This window comes from Pseudorca crassidens, chromosome 2 (assembly GCF_039906515.1).
Source record: "Pseudorca crassidens isolate mPseCra1 chromosome 2, mPseCra1.hap1, whole genome shotgun sequence".
Classification (NCBI taxonomy): domain Eukaryota; kingdom Metazoa; phylum Chordata; class Mammalia; order Artiodactyla; family Delphinidae; genus Pseudorca; species Pseudorca crassidens.
Window position 1 is genome coordinate 103,664,698 of NC_090297.1, and position 15,178 is coordinate 103,679,875.

Below are 15,178 nucleotides of genomic sequence, written 5' to 3' on the forward strand. Positions count from 1 at the left end.
GCGCAGGCTGCTGTAGTTGTGGCACGTGGGCTCAGTAGTTGTGGCTTGCAGGCTCTAGAGCGTGGGCTCAGTAGTTGTGGCACATGGGCTTAGTTGCTCCATGGCATGTGGGATCTTCCTGGACCAGGGCTCGAACCTGTGTGCCCTGTGTTGGCAGACAGATTCCTAACCACTGTGCCACCAGGGAAGTCCCTATCTTTCCATTTCGTTGAATCATCTTCAACTTTCTTTATTAAGGTTTTATAGTTCTCAGTGTATAAGTCTTTCACTTTCTTGGTCAGGTCTATTGCTAAGTATTTTAGTTTTGGGTTGCAATTTTGAAAGGTATTTTGGTTTTTTTGGATGTAATGTCCTGAAAATATCAATTAAGTCTAACTGTTCTATTGTGTCATTTAAGATCTCTGTTGCCTTGATTTTCTGTCTAGAAGATCAGTCCATTGATGTGAGTAGGGTTTTAAAGTCTCCTACTATTGTCAGTTTTTCCCTTTATGTATATTAGTATTTTCTTTTCTTTTTTTTTTTTTGTGGTAACGCGGGCCTCTCACTGTTGTGGCCTCTCCCATTGTGGAGAACAGGCTCCGGATGCGCAGGCTCAGCGGCCATGGCTCACGGGCCCAGCCGCTCTGTGGCATGTGGGATCCTCCCGGACCAGGGCACGAACCCATGTCCCCTGCATCGGCAGGCGGACTCTCAACCACTGCGCCACCAGGGAAGCCCTAGTATTTTCTTTTTATTTAAATTTATTTTTATTTTTGGCTGCGTTGGGTCTTCGTTGCTGCATGTGGGCTTTCTCTAGTGGCAGCGAGTGGGGGCTACTCTTTGTTGCGGTGCGTGGGCTTCTCATTGCGGTAGCTTCTCTTTGTTGTGGTGCACAGGCTTCAGTAGTTGTGGCACGTAGGCTCAGTAGTTGTGGTTTGTGGGCTCTAGAGCGCAGGCTCAGTAGTGGCACATGGTCTTAGTTGCTCCGTGACATGTGGGATCTTCCCAGACCAGGGCTCAAACTCGTGTCCCCTGCATTGGCAAGCGGACTCTTAACCACTGTGTTACCAGGGAAGTCCCTGTATATTAGTACTTGTTTTATGTATTTGGGTGCTCCTGTATTGGGTGCATACATGTTGATGAGTGTAAACTCCTCTTCTTGTATTGATCCTTTTATTATTATATAGTGTCCTTCTTTATGGGCTTTGTTTTAAAGTCTGTTTTGTCCAATATGAGTATTGCAACCCCAGCTTTCTTGTCATTTCTGTTTGCATGAAATATCTTTTTACATTCCCTCCCTTTCAATATTTCATCTTTGTCCCTTTTTCTTTGTTTTTCCTTTTGTGGTTTGATGATTTTCTTTCATATTATGTTCTTTTCTTTTTGGTTTTTGTGACTCTATTGTATGTTTTTCATTTGTAGTTATCCTGTTTTTCAAGTATGTTAACCCCGTCCTATATCTACTTGCCTCAGACTGGTAGTCATATAGGCTCAAACACATTCTAGGAAATGAAAAAAAGAAAAATCTACCTTTTCTTACTCTCCTCACCCACATTTTATGATTTTGATGTCCTGTTTACATCTTCACGTTCATGCTTTTGCTATTCACTGTGGTATCATCACATTCACAAAAATTTTATTTTATTTTTTAATCTGTGTACTGGCTTATTTATGTGAGTTGCTTTCCAATTGTGAATTTTCTCTTCCCTATATATTCTTCCTACTTTTCTGCTTAGAGAGGACCTTTCAATATTTCCTTCAGGATAGGTTTAGTATTGCTATATTCTTTTAGTTTTTGCTTGTCTGAGAAATTCTTTATCCCTCCTTCTATTCTAAATGATACTCTTGCTGGCTAGAGTATCCTCGGATGCACATTCTTCCCTTTCAGGACTTCGCATATATCTTGCCACTCCCTTCTGGCCTGCAGTGTTTCTGTAGAGAAATCTGCTGATAGCCTTATGGGGGTTCCCTTATAATTAACTGTTTTTTTCTTGCTGCCTTGAGAATCCTCTTCATCTTTAACTTGTGCCTTTTTTATTATAATATGTCTTGGTGTAGGTTTGGATTTACCTTGTTTGGGACCCTCTGTGCTTCCTATACCTGCTTTATCTGTTTCCTTCTTTAGGTTTGGGAAGTTTTCAGCCATAATCTTTCAAATACATTTTCAGTCCCCTTTTCTCTTCCCCTTCTGGAATCCCGATTATGTGTAGATTGGTACACTTTATATTATCCCATAGGTCTCTTATATTGCTTTCATTTTTTTCTCATTTGGCTTTCTGTCTGCTGTCCTGATGGGTGATTTCCATCATTCTATCTTCCAGGTCACTTATTCGTTCTACATTATTTATTCTGCTGTTCATTGCCTGTAGTTCAGTTTTTGTCTCGACAAATGAGTTTTCTAATTTTTCTTGGTTCCTCTTTACTGTTTCTAGTTCCTTTTTATAGTACTCTGCATTTCTGTTGATAACCTTTCTTAATTCCTTCAGTAGTTTCATTATCTCCTTTTTGAAATCAGCGTCTATTAGACTGAAGAGGTCTATGTACTGTGGTCTTGGAGGGCTGTTTTTATGTGGGAGCATCCCTGTGTAGCCTGTGTGGGTTTAATATTTTTGGTGCAAGGGCTGATTTTCGTATGGATGCCTGTTGCCTCTTTTCTCAGCGTGTGCTGGCCATTATCCCCTTAATAGAGGGTGTGCAGATGCAGTGGCTGGTGCCTGGTTGTGGGGTTCTCAGCAGCAGTGGTGGCTCATGTGTGCCCCCGGAGCACATGATGGGAGCAGAGGCAGCTCATGATCACTCTTGGAGCTCATGTGGGCAGTGTCCTGCCGCCTGAGAGCTCGCTCAGGGAAAACGGCTGCAGGGTGGCTCCCGCGCCTCCCCTCACACACTGCCCACACAACAGCACCTCTCCAAAGCCCAAGTTTCCACACCCAGCCCTTGCCCGTACTGGCAGACGTGCATCTCAGGCTGGGGAGTGTAGAGCGGGTGCACTGACCCCCTGTGCAGGTCTCTATTCTAGCTGCTGCAGATCGGTTGCTGTTTTCTCCTCCAAGGCTCTGAAGCTCTCCCTCTGTCCTGGCTGATCTCCCTGCCGGTGAGGGCACTTCCCAGGGTGCAGGAACCTTTCTTGTTTCACAGCTCCCTGCCTGGGGCGCAGGTCCCGACCCGATTACTTCCTTGCTTTTTTTTTTTTTTTTTTTTTTACTTTTGTCCTACCTGGTTACATGGAGATTTTCTTTGCCCTTTCAGGGTCTGAGGTCTCCTGCCAGCATTCAGTAGACATTCTGTGAGAACTGTTCGACATGTAGATATGTTTTTGATGTAGTTGTGGGAGGAGGTGAGCTTCACATCCTTCTACTCTGCCATCTTGATCGCTCTCCTGTATCTCATTTTTATTTTTTAAAATTTATTTATTTATTTTGGGCTCTGTTGGGTCTTCGCTTCCGTGCGAGGGCCTTCTACAGTTGCGGCAGGCGGGGGCCACTCTTCATCGCGGTGCGTGGGCCTCTCACTATCGCGGCCTCTCCCATTGCGGAGCACAGGTTCCAGACGCGCAGGTTCAGTAGTTGTGGCTCACGGGCCTAGCTGCTCCACAGCATGTGGGATCCTCCCAGACCAGAGCTCGAACCCGTGTCCCCTGCATTAGCAGGCAGATTCTCAACCACTGCGCCACCAGGGAAGCCCCTGTATCTCATTTTTAAATAGGATCCCAACCAGATAGTCCTTTTGTGGCAAAAAGTTGATGAAATTTACAGATGAAGTTCATAACCTCTGTTTTCCTCCCTTGTAACCAAGGACAGAAGTAGTGCTGAATCTGTTGGATCAGTGCCTGGTTTCTAGAAAGGAAAGTTTGATCTCCTGAAAGTGGCACCTCTCAGGTGTTCCTGGGAGTTGCCCTACTCAGTGTGTCCACTTGTAGTCTCATCTGAATCCATGACCCAGTCTCCTTGTAAATTAAAAAAGAAAAATCAGGGACTTCCCTCTGGCGCAGTGGTTAAGAATCCACTTGTCATAGTAGGGGACACGGGTTCAATCCCTGGTCTGGGAAGATCCCACATGCTATGGAGCAACTAAGCCCATGCACCACGACTACTGAGCCTGCACTCTAGAGCCCACGAACCACAACTACTGAACCCACGTGCTGCAACTACTGAAGCCTGCATGCTGTAGGGCCTGCATGCTGCAACTAAGCCCACGTGCTGCGACTACTGAGCCCACATACCTAGAGCCTGTGCTCCGCAACAAGAGAAGGCACCGCACTGAGAAGCCCGCGTACCGCAACGAAGAGTAGTCCCCGCTCACCGCAACTAGAGAAAGCCTGTGCGCAGCAGCGAAGACCTAATGCAGCCAAAAATAAGTAAAATTTAAAAAAAAACAAAAAAAACCCCGAAGACATCTTTGAATGCTGTTTGGCACACTATTGGCACATCTTTATTAAACTGATTCAAGCAATTTCATTTGGTAACTTTTCGTCAGGCCTTCCATTTGCAGTGTTGTGGGATGGTGAGTTTGTTGTGATGACTTCTGTCCTTTGCCATCATCCGTGTAGGCTGAGAGGATCATGGAGGCTATTGAGCTATACAGAGAAGAAACTGCAAAAATGAGAGAACACAAAGCCATTTGTAAAGCTGCAGGGAAAGAGGTAAGACAGTCCATTAAGTTACGGTCTGAGAAACATTTATAAATGGAGACAATTCCTGAGGAAAAAAACATCATTTGGGGATTTATTAACTCAGATCAGGAAATGAGATAAATGTAGTAGAATCTTTTCTAATTCAAACATTAGAAAGAAGGAATTGAGAAGCTTTGTCTTAATAAAAAGCCAAGGATAGTTAATTTGAGATCATGGTGATTATTGTATTGAGTTAAAAACTCAGATTCCTCCTTTTGTTTGGGAGGCAGGGTAAACATTTCGGATTTCTAGATGAAATGTATTGCCCAGACTCTTTCATAAATAAGCAGTATTGAAACTAAAAGTTATTATTAAATAATTTAATAATTCTTCAGGGTCAGTTTTTAGGGTCTCTCTTTTCAAAAGTGTAAAATATTGTTATGACCCTGCCTGTGATAAGCACTATCAAAGGCTTGTTTTTTAATGACTTGATTTAATAATTTCTTCATAGGTTCCTCTTCCCATCAACCCCATCCTGATGGCTTATGGCAGTATCTCTGTGAGTAGACTAATGGTTTCCCCTTGGTTATTCTAAGGTTACTTTCAGGCACAAGAGAGGAAGTGAAGAGGCATTATGATTTTAGAATAGACATATTGGGAAATACTTTGTCATTAAAAATCTCTTGAATGCTGGAATCCTCTAAGACATTTTGTATTTCAAAAGGACCATTTTAGTGTAACTGCAAGTCATCCTTTCTGGTTGGACTGGACGGGCATTGTTTTTTTAGTGCTTATTTATGTGTAGTATCCACAGCCCTCTGAAGATTCTGTTCATTGAAACTGAAGTTTTTGGAGGAAAAGTTGATATAAATTAGTCAGATAAAAGGAGAGAGGGAGAATACTGGGACAATGTATGCTTTTAGTGATCTTTAATTACTCAATACTTGCATGTTTCATTCATCACAACAGCAATGTGAGTCAGTGTGTCTTCATTTTATGGATAGGAGACTGTTCTGACTTACAGATCGAAGGGAACATAGTTGATAAGTGGCAGAGCTGGATTGTGAACCCAGATCTGACTCAGTCTAAGCCCGTGCACATAGTGCCCTTTTTAGAACAGTTTCTCATAAGAAGGAGAGATATCCCTGGTTTTTAGGAGATGGAAATTAGAGAGCTTCAGTTAAGAAATCAAGAGTATCACTAATGCTGTCACACTTCCTTTATAGCCTTCAGCTTATGTGTTGGAGATTTTTAAAGGAATCAAGTCAAGGTGAGTGCCGGTGCACAGTTATTACAGCTAATACCATTTACCAAACATGAGATAAACAGACATTATAATTGATGGTTATCTTCTTTAGAGGTTTAACTATGTCAAAATTTTGATGGAAAATAATTCATTATAATGTTCTTTTTGAATTAGAACTAGAAGGTTCCTCCTAAAATATGAAGGGAGATATTGAACACTTTTAAAAAGCACAAATGAAGGGCAGTACTACTTTATATCATAGGTAATGAAATCATCTATAATTCAGTCACAGGTACCAACTGCTAACATTTTTTGTTGTATATTTCCTTTGGCTTATTTTCTGTATACATACACAGTTGGAATCATATGTATACATTTTTATATCCTGTCCTTTTTCACAGAATATCTCCTGAGCACTTGCTCACTTTAGTAATATTCTTCAAAAACACATCATTGAATTAGTTCAAAATATTCCATTGTATATATAGTTACTATTGGGTGGTGCATATGTGTTTGGCTGTTATCAATACTGCCTTAGTAAACACCTTTATATATAAATCTTTGTCATCATCATTGATTATTTTTCTTAAGGGTCCTAGCAGTTTATTAACTAATAAATGGACATGAGCTTTTTAAAGGTTTATGTTGCTTAATTACTGTCAGAGTGCTTGTAATGACTTTTACCAGCTTTTAAAAAATTCTTTGCTGGTTTGAGAGGCAAAAGGTGGTACTGCATTATTTTCCTTTTTAATTAACAAAGTTAAAATTTTATTATATTTGTTGGCCATTTGTATTTTTTCCTGTGAATTTTTACTTTCCCTTTCTTGTGCTTTATAGTTGTTTCTCTTACTGGTTTTTTAAGAATTTTTTAATATCTTTTGTCATTCATTTTTGAAATAATATTTGAGTTTGATCTACTGAGAGTTATCATTTTTTTAATAACAAATCACAATATCTGAGTATATCCCATACAAGAAACAAACAGGACCTATCTAAGATAATGAAACTTTGCTAGAGAAATGTAAAAGAAAATTTAGAGTAATGGAGGTACGATGCATTCCTAGATGGGAAGATTCTGTGTTTTAAAGATTTGGTTTTTCTTAAACTAGTCTATAGGTTTGTGATCCCAATTGAAATTCTCTTGAGAGTTCTAGTTGGAATTGATGAAATGATAATAGAACTAGCTCAAGAAAAGTAAAACAAACCAGAAAAAGAACAAGAGGGAGCTGTTCTCCTAGATTAAAAAGCTGTAAAAATGCACCTGTACGGATTGTTGTCAGAATCAGTTATGAAAACAGACTCTAAAGCCCTAGAACACTCTATGACATAGAGGGACTCAATAAATGGTAAAAGAAGTATCATATAAAGATGGGATATACAACAAAAGGCTTTAAAGAAATTGGCTATCTGAAAGAAAAACAGTTAGATTCTCCTACCCTGCCATGGACCAGAATGCATCAAGTAGGTTAAAATACTAAATATAGAGAACCAAAACGTTGAAAAGAGAGAACCATTCATAATACAGATGTATGTTTAACTCTGGATGGGTAAGATCTACTCAAGTATAAAAGTAGAAGAAAAAAATAGGAGAGGAAAAGATTTTTAAATTGACTATGTTAAGAAACGTGGCATTTTTAATGTTTATTTTTTCCTCTTCAGTGAGCTGGAAGAATCTCTGCTTGTGCTGCCTTTCTCTTACGTCCCAGACATTCTTAAGCTCTTTAATGAATTCATCCAGCAGGGCTCTGATATTGAACTTCTATGTAGGTGCCTCTTCTTTCTCCTCAGGTAACGTCCTTTCCAAAAGAATATCATGTCTTATCCACATAACTGCTCCAGTAGTGCCTCACCTGAAGCTGTCCATGCTTTGGGATTAAGAAATGTGATGTTTCCGTTTCAGAGACTGTTGGGAATTTCAGTGCTGCCTGACATAATTCTTATCCTTTGGAGTCAGTCTTGCTCGTAAAATGCAGTTAGTGATGACCCAACTCTAAGTAGCATGAGGTACTATGTTGCTAAGGATGCTCAGGCAGGCGGAGGTCTCCAGGTTACAGTCTAAGGTAGCAGTTCTGGTTCTAGTCAGTTTGCTGAAAGCCCATCTCTGAATGGCCAGTCTGCCTCAGTGTTTCTTTTTGACTATTGAGGTTAAACCAAATGGTTTTATTTTCATAATAGCATTTTAAGGAGTAGTCAGTTTATTTCCCAGGTCTCTACAAGTACAAATGGAAGGATAGGGGCATATTTGGAGGGAACTAAGAAACATAAAGAAAACGTTCATTAGATTATATTCTTAAATAGGAAGAATTCTTATTAATATGTAACAGAGGGAAAATATATTTACAAAGGCGTAATATATTCTTATCTTCCACTGTGTCCCCCAGTCTCAAGCTGTTATATCAGAGGACAGGAATAGAGGCAAATTTGAACATTCCTTAAAATGCTATTAGGAAATCAGAAACTGCTCAGCCAATACCAAATAGTTAAAAAGAAAACAGGTGTATTTGGTGAATTGGCCTTTTTTCATGATCATTAACCCTTCATTCCTTTATTTCTTTCAGGATAGTAGCAAATGAAGAACAATGATATGTTTATATTATTCTGTTGTCATATTTACAGTTTATTTTTTAATTGCTATGGCATATGGGGTTACTGATTCTAAGAAACACAGTGAATATTTCTAGCATATTGGGGTGGTAGATGGGTGCTACCTCGCAGGTAGATATGGCAGGTCACAACTGAGGGTGAGGGTGAATGTGGAGGTTAAAGGAGCATGAATCATCAAGGGCATCTTGGTACTCTAGGTCAGAGTTTGATCATCTCTTTTTTTGGCTGAAATATTAATAAATCTTTGAGTTAGCAATTCTTAGAAGGCTCATTTTCCTCTGGTCTTTACATAGAATGCCGTTGTCAAAATCTGTGGCCACTGGGTAGATTGCAAAGAGTCAGCTTTGCAAATGAGTTGAATGTTAGGATAGTATTTTAAAAATTGTTATTGGATAGAATTGAATAGTAGGAAGAAACTTCTTTAGTTTTTTTTCATAGAAGCATTTCTGTATTCCCATGATTGGCAAAATGATTTTTTTTTTGGACATTTTGTCTGTTTGCTAGTTCTAGAAGGGACAGGTAGAGCTAGAACCACTATCCTTCTTTGTGACATGCCTGGTTTTATTTTTGTTAGGATTCACTTTGGCCAGATCACTGGCAACCAAATGCTTGTGCCAGTGATTGAAAAATTAAAGGAAACAACTATTTCAAAAGTCAGCCAAGTCCGGGTAAGTATCTTTGTAGAGACAGAACAAGGAGGGGAAAATTCTAGTGTGTACGTTACTTACAAGTAGCATAGTGTGCTGTGCCCTATCTTTGGTGATATTGACCTGACATGCATGTATATTTAAGATGAGGTTTTTGTTAGAGCTAGTAGACAAAAAAACAAACAAACAAGGAAAACCCTTAGGGAAGGATGAGTAACAACACATGAAGCTTTGGTTCCCCTGACTCACATATGCTGCGATATCGAACTGAATTGAGAGGAAGTTTATTTAATCTCTCTTGTATTCTTTCTCAGGATGTTATCGGCTTCAACATGGCAGGTCTTGATTTTCTCAAGAGGGAATGTGAGGCAAAAAGTGAAGTTATGTTTTTTGCTGATGCTACCAGCCACTTGGAAGAAAAGAAGAGGAAAAAGAAAAAGAGGGAGAAGCTGATTTTAACATTGACTTAGAACTGAAATGTGGTGCCTTTTTCAACTTTGTCTTGAAAAGGACTTCCAAACTAAGCAGCAGAACCTATGAATGTGATCTTATTTGGAATTTGGGTCTTTACAAATATAATTAGTTAAGATTGGTCATTCTAGATAAGATTAAATCCAATGATTTGCTTTTATAAGAATGCCATGTGATGGACAGCTACATGTAAAAGAATGAAATTAGAACATTCTCTAGCAAACACCATACCCCAAAATAAACTCAAAATGGATCAAAGACCTAAATGTAAGGCCAGACACTATAAAACTCTTCGGGGAAAATAAAGAACACCCTTTGACGTAAACCTCAGCAATATCTTTTTGGATACACCTCATAGAGTAAGGAAAATAAAAACAAAAATAAACAAATGGGACCTAATTAAACTTAAAGCTTTTGCACAACAAAGGAAACCATAAACAAAATGAAGAGACAGCCCCCAGAATGGGAGAAAATATCTGCAAACAAAGCAACCAACAAGGGATTAATCTCTAAACTATACAAACAGCTCTACTTAAAAAAAAAAACAAGGCACATGAAAAGATGCTCAACATCACTAATTATCAGAGCAATGCAAATCAAAACTACAATGAGGTACTACCTCACATCGGTCAGAATGTCCATCATCAAAAAGTTTACACACAACAAATGATGGAGAGGGTGTGGAGAAAAGGGAACCCTCCTACACTGTTGGTACCACCACTATGGAGAACAGTATGGAGGTTCCTTAAAAAACTAAAAATAGAACTACCATATGATCCAGTAGTCCCACTCCCGGGCATATATCTGGAGAAAACCATAATTCAAAAAGATACATGCACCCCAGTGTTCACTGCAGCACTATTTAGAATAGCCAAGACATGGAAGCAACGTAAATGTCCATTGACAGATGAATGGATAAAGAAGATGTGGTACATATATACAATGGAATATTACTCAGCCTTAAAAAATAATGAAATAATGCCATTTGCAGCAACATGGATGAACCGAGAGATTATCATCCTAAATGAAGTAAGTCAGACAGAGAAAGACAAATATCATATGATATCACTCATATGTGGAATTAATTAAAAAATGATACAAATGAACTTATTTACAAAACAGAAACAGACTTACAGATATCAAAACAAACTTATGGTTTCCAAAGGGGAAATGTGGCGGGGAGGGATAAATCAGGAGCTTGGGATAAACATACACTACTATATATAAGGTAGATGGCCAACAAGGACCTGCTGTATAGCACAGGGAACTCTATTCAATGTTGTGTGATGACCTATATGAGAAAAGAATCTAAAATAGAATAATATATGTATATGTATAACTTAATCACTTTTCTGTACACCTGAAACTAGCACAACATTGTACATCTATACTCCAGTAAAATTAAAATTAAAAAAAAAAAGAATGCCATGTGAGGACACACAGGGAGGGAGGCCACATGACAGCAGAGGCAGAGATTGGGATTGGAGTGACAGCAGCTACAACCCTAGGAACACCAAGGATCCTGTCTACCACCAGAAACTAGGAGAGAGGCATGGAACAAATTCCCTCAGTGCTTCCAGAAGGAACAAACTCTAATACCTTGGTTTCAGACCTCCTAAACTGCAAGAGAATAAATATCCATTGTTTTAAGCCACCCAGTATGGTCATTTGTCATGGCAGCCTCAGGAAACTGATAACAAATTTTGGTACCAGGAAGTGAGGTACTGCTATAGCAAATACCTAAAAATATGGAAGTGGCTTTGGAATCAAGTAATGGGTGAAACCGGGAAGAATTTTGAGCTACATGATAGAAGAAAGTCTAGATTACCTTGAAGAGACTGTTGTTGGTAGAAATAATGGACAGTAAAAGCACTTTTGGTGAGGGTTCAGAAGGAAGTGATGGGGAAAGTAAAGAACACTTTAAGCATCTTAGAGAATTCCTACATCATGAATAGAATGTTGGTATAAATATGAACATTAAAGGTGATTTTGCTAAGACCTCAGATGGAAATGAAGAATATGTTATTGGACAGTGGAGGAAAAGTGATCCTTGTTACGAAGTGGCAGAAAACTTGGCTGAATTGTGTTCTGCTTTTGGGTAAAAAGTAGAACTTATAAACAATGAAATTGGATTTCCAGCTGACGTTTCCAAGCAAAACATGGAAGATGTGTCCTGGTTTCTTGCTGCTTATAGTAAACAAGAGGAAAGGGGTAAACTGAGGAAGGAAATGGTCAGCAAAAAGGAACCTGAACATGATTTGGAAAATTCACAGCCAGTCCATATTGCAGGAAATGCTAAGGCATGCTCTGGAGCGTTCATCAAGGGTGCAGCTGGAAAACCCACTGGAGAAATTAGATTTGTGACCATGAGTATAATCAACCATCTCAGCAGAAGCTAGGAACAGAGGTGAGACTATCCAGGAAGGACCTGTGGAGAACCCTCACGTCTAATGGCGTGGATCTCCTTGATATCCATGAAGACTGATGGTTTTTGAGAATGTTCTATCAGCAGAAACACTGCCTGCTTGGCCTGGCGGACAGAGACAAGAAATGAAGGAAGGCTGCCAGACTTCTGGGCTTCTATAAGCAGGATATGGGGTGCCCAGAGGATAAGACTGTCCCAGGCTAACAATTGAGAGGGTGGGGCCCACAAGGCATCTGTGGGTCTAGAGGGGGGTGCTGGTGAAGCCTCTGGCCCAGAGGGCAGATCAAGACACAGATAATTATGCTCAGGCTTTGAAACCTTAGGAAATCTGCCCCGCTGTGCACTGCAAACACTTAAATCAGTGACTCCTTTATTCTTTCCATTCTCTCCTTTTAGAATGGGAATGTCTCATGCTATTTTGCAAGCTGACAACTTGTTTCTAGTTTCACAAGTCCGTAGATGGAGAGGACACCATGATAGGTGAAGACTTTGGGAAATATTGGGACGGAGTGAGTGCATTTTGCATGTGAGATGGGTATAAATTTTGGGGAACCAGAGGGTGGACTGTACTGAGTTTATCCCCACAGAACTCATGTCTACCAGGACTTATGAATGTGATCTTATTTGTAAATAGGGTCTTTACAGATGCAATCAAGATGAGGTCATTCAAGATTAGAGTAGCCCCTAAAACCAATGACTATTGTTCTTATAAGGAGAGACATATAGAAATATACAGGGAAGGATGCCATTGGGGACAGAGGCAGAAATCAGAGTGAGTTATAAGCTAAGGCACACCAAGGACTGCTGGCAACCACCAGAAGTTAGGAAAAAGGCATAGAACAAATTCTCCCTCAGAGCCTCCAGAACCAGCCGTGCTGCCACCTTGATTTCAAATGTCTGGCCCCCCAAACTGTCAGAGAATAAATATCGTTTTAAGCCACCTGGTCTGCGGTACTTTGTTATGGCAGCCTCGAGACACAAATACAGATTTATCACAGCAGCCCTAGGAAACTAATGCAAGATGCTATTTGCCTTTTTCTCTCATGAGCGTACAGTGGAGTTTTCCAGAGACTATGTGATGTGTGATATGGTGACAGATTGAATACAGAGCAGATGTGAGAATCCAGCTATGTCCTATTAAGCCAGACATTGAAAAGATTTGCAAAAATGTAATACTCTTACTAATTTTTGTTTGGAAAAGTTATTTTTCATTAATTTATTTATGGTAATATACTGGGTTTATTTTTTAAATAAATTATAAGTTTTTCCAAGTTTTAATTCTAACTTGGTAAATATTGATAATATGACCCACATAAACAAAAGGTTTTTGGGATCCTCAATAATTTTTAAGAATACATGAGGAGTCTTGAGTCCAAAAAATTTAAGAACCACTAGCCTAACTGTAAATTCTCAAGTCCAAAAGGGCATCCTGCTGTTTGTGTTTGTACCCTTGCTTTTTGGAGAGTCCGATCAACATCAAAAATAGCACTTGAAAGAATGAACTTTAGAATCACATTGAAGTAGGTTAGATTTTTACTTCTTCAGGATTCTCTGAGCCTCAGTTTCCTTATTTATAAAGTGGGAAAAATATCTATCTTGTAGATAGTATGAGGATTAGATAGTTTATGACTATGAAGGGGTAGTTACAATTATTAAAAACAAATATTTTCATTCCACCAGACTAAGTGGCTCATTGGTTGCTGGCTGTATGAAGATGGGAACAAATGCAAGGTCTAAGGCTTCAAGTTTGAATGGATGACAATCAAATTACAAATTTGTTACTTACCTGACACCTAATGAGAAACTTTACGGGACATGAAGACTCCAAGTGCAGGGGAAGCAGCTGTAGAAATCTTCTGGACCATAGGATTTTCTTTTCCCTGGGGAAAATCTTTTGGTCTCTTATCATAATTGCTGCTTGTTAAAACTGGTAAAATACCCATTAAGGACTATTACTTTCATGAACAAATGATTTGTACATGCAAACTCAGATAACATTGTAGAATCTCTAGCACATTTAGCTCAATTTTAGGTATTTTCTGTCTAATGCAAATTCTGCACGCCAGGTTTAGGGGATGAAGGATGGCTATTGATCTCCGGTAATTTCTTCTGTTCACCCTAGAGTATGTTTTCTGCTAAGGGTGACTGGCCTTTCTGTAGGTGCCATCAGTCACCATAACCAGGTCCCAGACCACATCAGCATCCAGATTTCATGGTTTTTTGGTGGGGAGGGGCAGGGGGACAGGCCTTGGGAAATGGACTATGAACTATCATTGTTGTCACTGGAAGTAGAGTAAGGATTTAATAAAACTCTTTTCCCCATCTCTCTGTGCCTGACAGATGGTCTCTATAAGCAAGGAAATAGAAACTTTATTAACATAAATGCAAAATTATTTAATTGCTGTGATCAGCCACAGGGATTCAGTTAGTCTGGATCAGCATCTAATAACTTGTGTGAAGAGGATGTAAGAGGACTTGATTTAGTTCCCAGAGTGGGGGAAAATTGTTCCCAGTGAGGTCTTTCGTGACCACCCTGCTGTAAACTGCAATCCTTCACACTCCCTATACTTCCTTTCCTACTTTACATTTTCTCCCTTGTACTTATCACCATTGTCCATGTTTCACTTATTTTGTCTATTGTCTGTCCTCCCACTGGAATGTAAGCTTACATAAAGGCAGAAATGTATGTCTCTTGTTCATTGCTGTGTCCCCAATGCCTAGCACATTAGAAAAACTTATGATCTTTGAAAGAATGAACAAATGAATCCAACTCCATTTCTATTGAAATCAAGGTCATCTGACACAAGTTCCCCTAAATTTCTTTCACCTCAGAATGTCTGGATCCTTAGCCATCTTTGTTCTCTCCCTTGCCAAGACTAACACTTCAGCTCTGTTCTTGATTATTCTCTTGCCTTCTTTTGGATACTGCTGGTTCAGTCCTCTCATTCATATTTCTAATGTTTCTCTTCTGATCCACTCTTTCCAGCCCACAAACACACTAAACTGAAAATCTCTCCTTTTCCCTGTTGCCTCCCTGAGGTACTCTCTCAGGTACCATATACTCTTGCTGTTTCCTTTAATACTAAATTGAAAATGTATCCATACTCAATATTTCTGCTTTCTTAACACCCAGGCATTCTTCACGTTCTGCAGTTTGGGTTTTGTCCCAACCAAATCTAGTGGTCCTATTTAAA

General features: G+C 39.5%; 2 protein-coding genes across 3 annotated transcripts in view; one reads left to right on the forward strand and one right to left on the reverse strand.

The window, feature by feature from the left end:
• WDR3 (WD repeat domain 3) overlaps positions 1 to 12,924 on the forward strand; it is a 40,622-nt gene extending 27,698 nt beyond the window's left edge. For both annotated transcript variants that reach the window (XM_067727425.1, XM_067727426.1), the window contains exons 22-27: positions 4,529 to 4,621; positions 5,103 to 5,150; positions 5,818 to 5,861; positions 7,497 to 7,625; positions 9,016 to 9,109; positions 9,403 to 12,924. In XM_067727425.1, the coding sequence (XP_067583526.1) occupies positions 4,529 to 4,621; positions 5,103 to 5,150; positions 5,818 to 5,861; positions 7,497 to 7,625; positions 9,016 to 9,109; positions 9,403 to 9,558 (564 nt within the window). In that variant the 3' untranslated portion in view covers positions 9,559 to 12,924. The remainder of the gene's footprint in view (positions 1 to 4,528; positions 4,622 to 5,102; positions 5,151 to 5,817; positions 5,862 to 7,496; positions 7,626 to 9,015; positions 9,110 to 9,402) is intronic.
• Positions 12,925 to 13,632: 708 nt separating this feature from the next.
• Positions 13,633 to 15,178, reverse strand: part of SPAG17 (sperm associated antigen 17) — a 218,473-nt gene continuing 216,927 nt past the window's right edge. Inside the window, exon 48 of the mRNA XM_067710299.1 lies at positions 13,633 to 13,914. Within this exon, the coding sequence (XP_067566400.1) occupies positions 13,778 to 13,914 (137 nt within the window). The 3' untranslated portion in view covers positions 13,633 to 13,777. The remainder of the gene's footprint in view (positions 13,915 to 15,178) is intronic.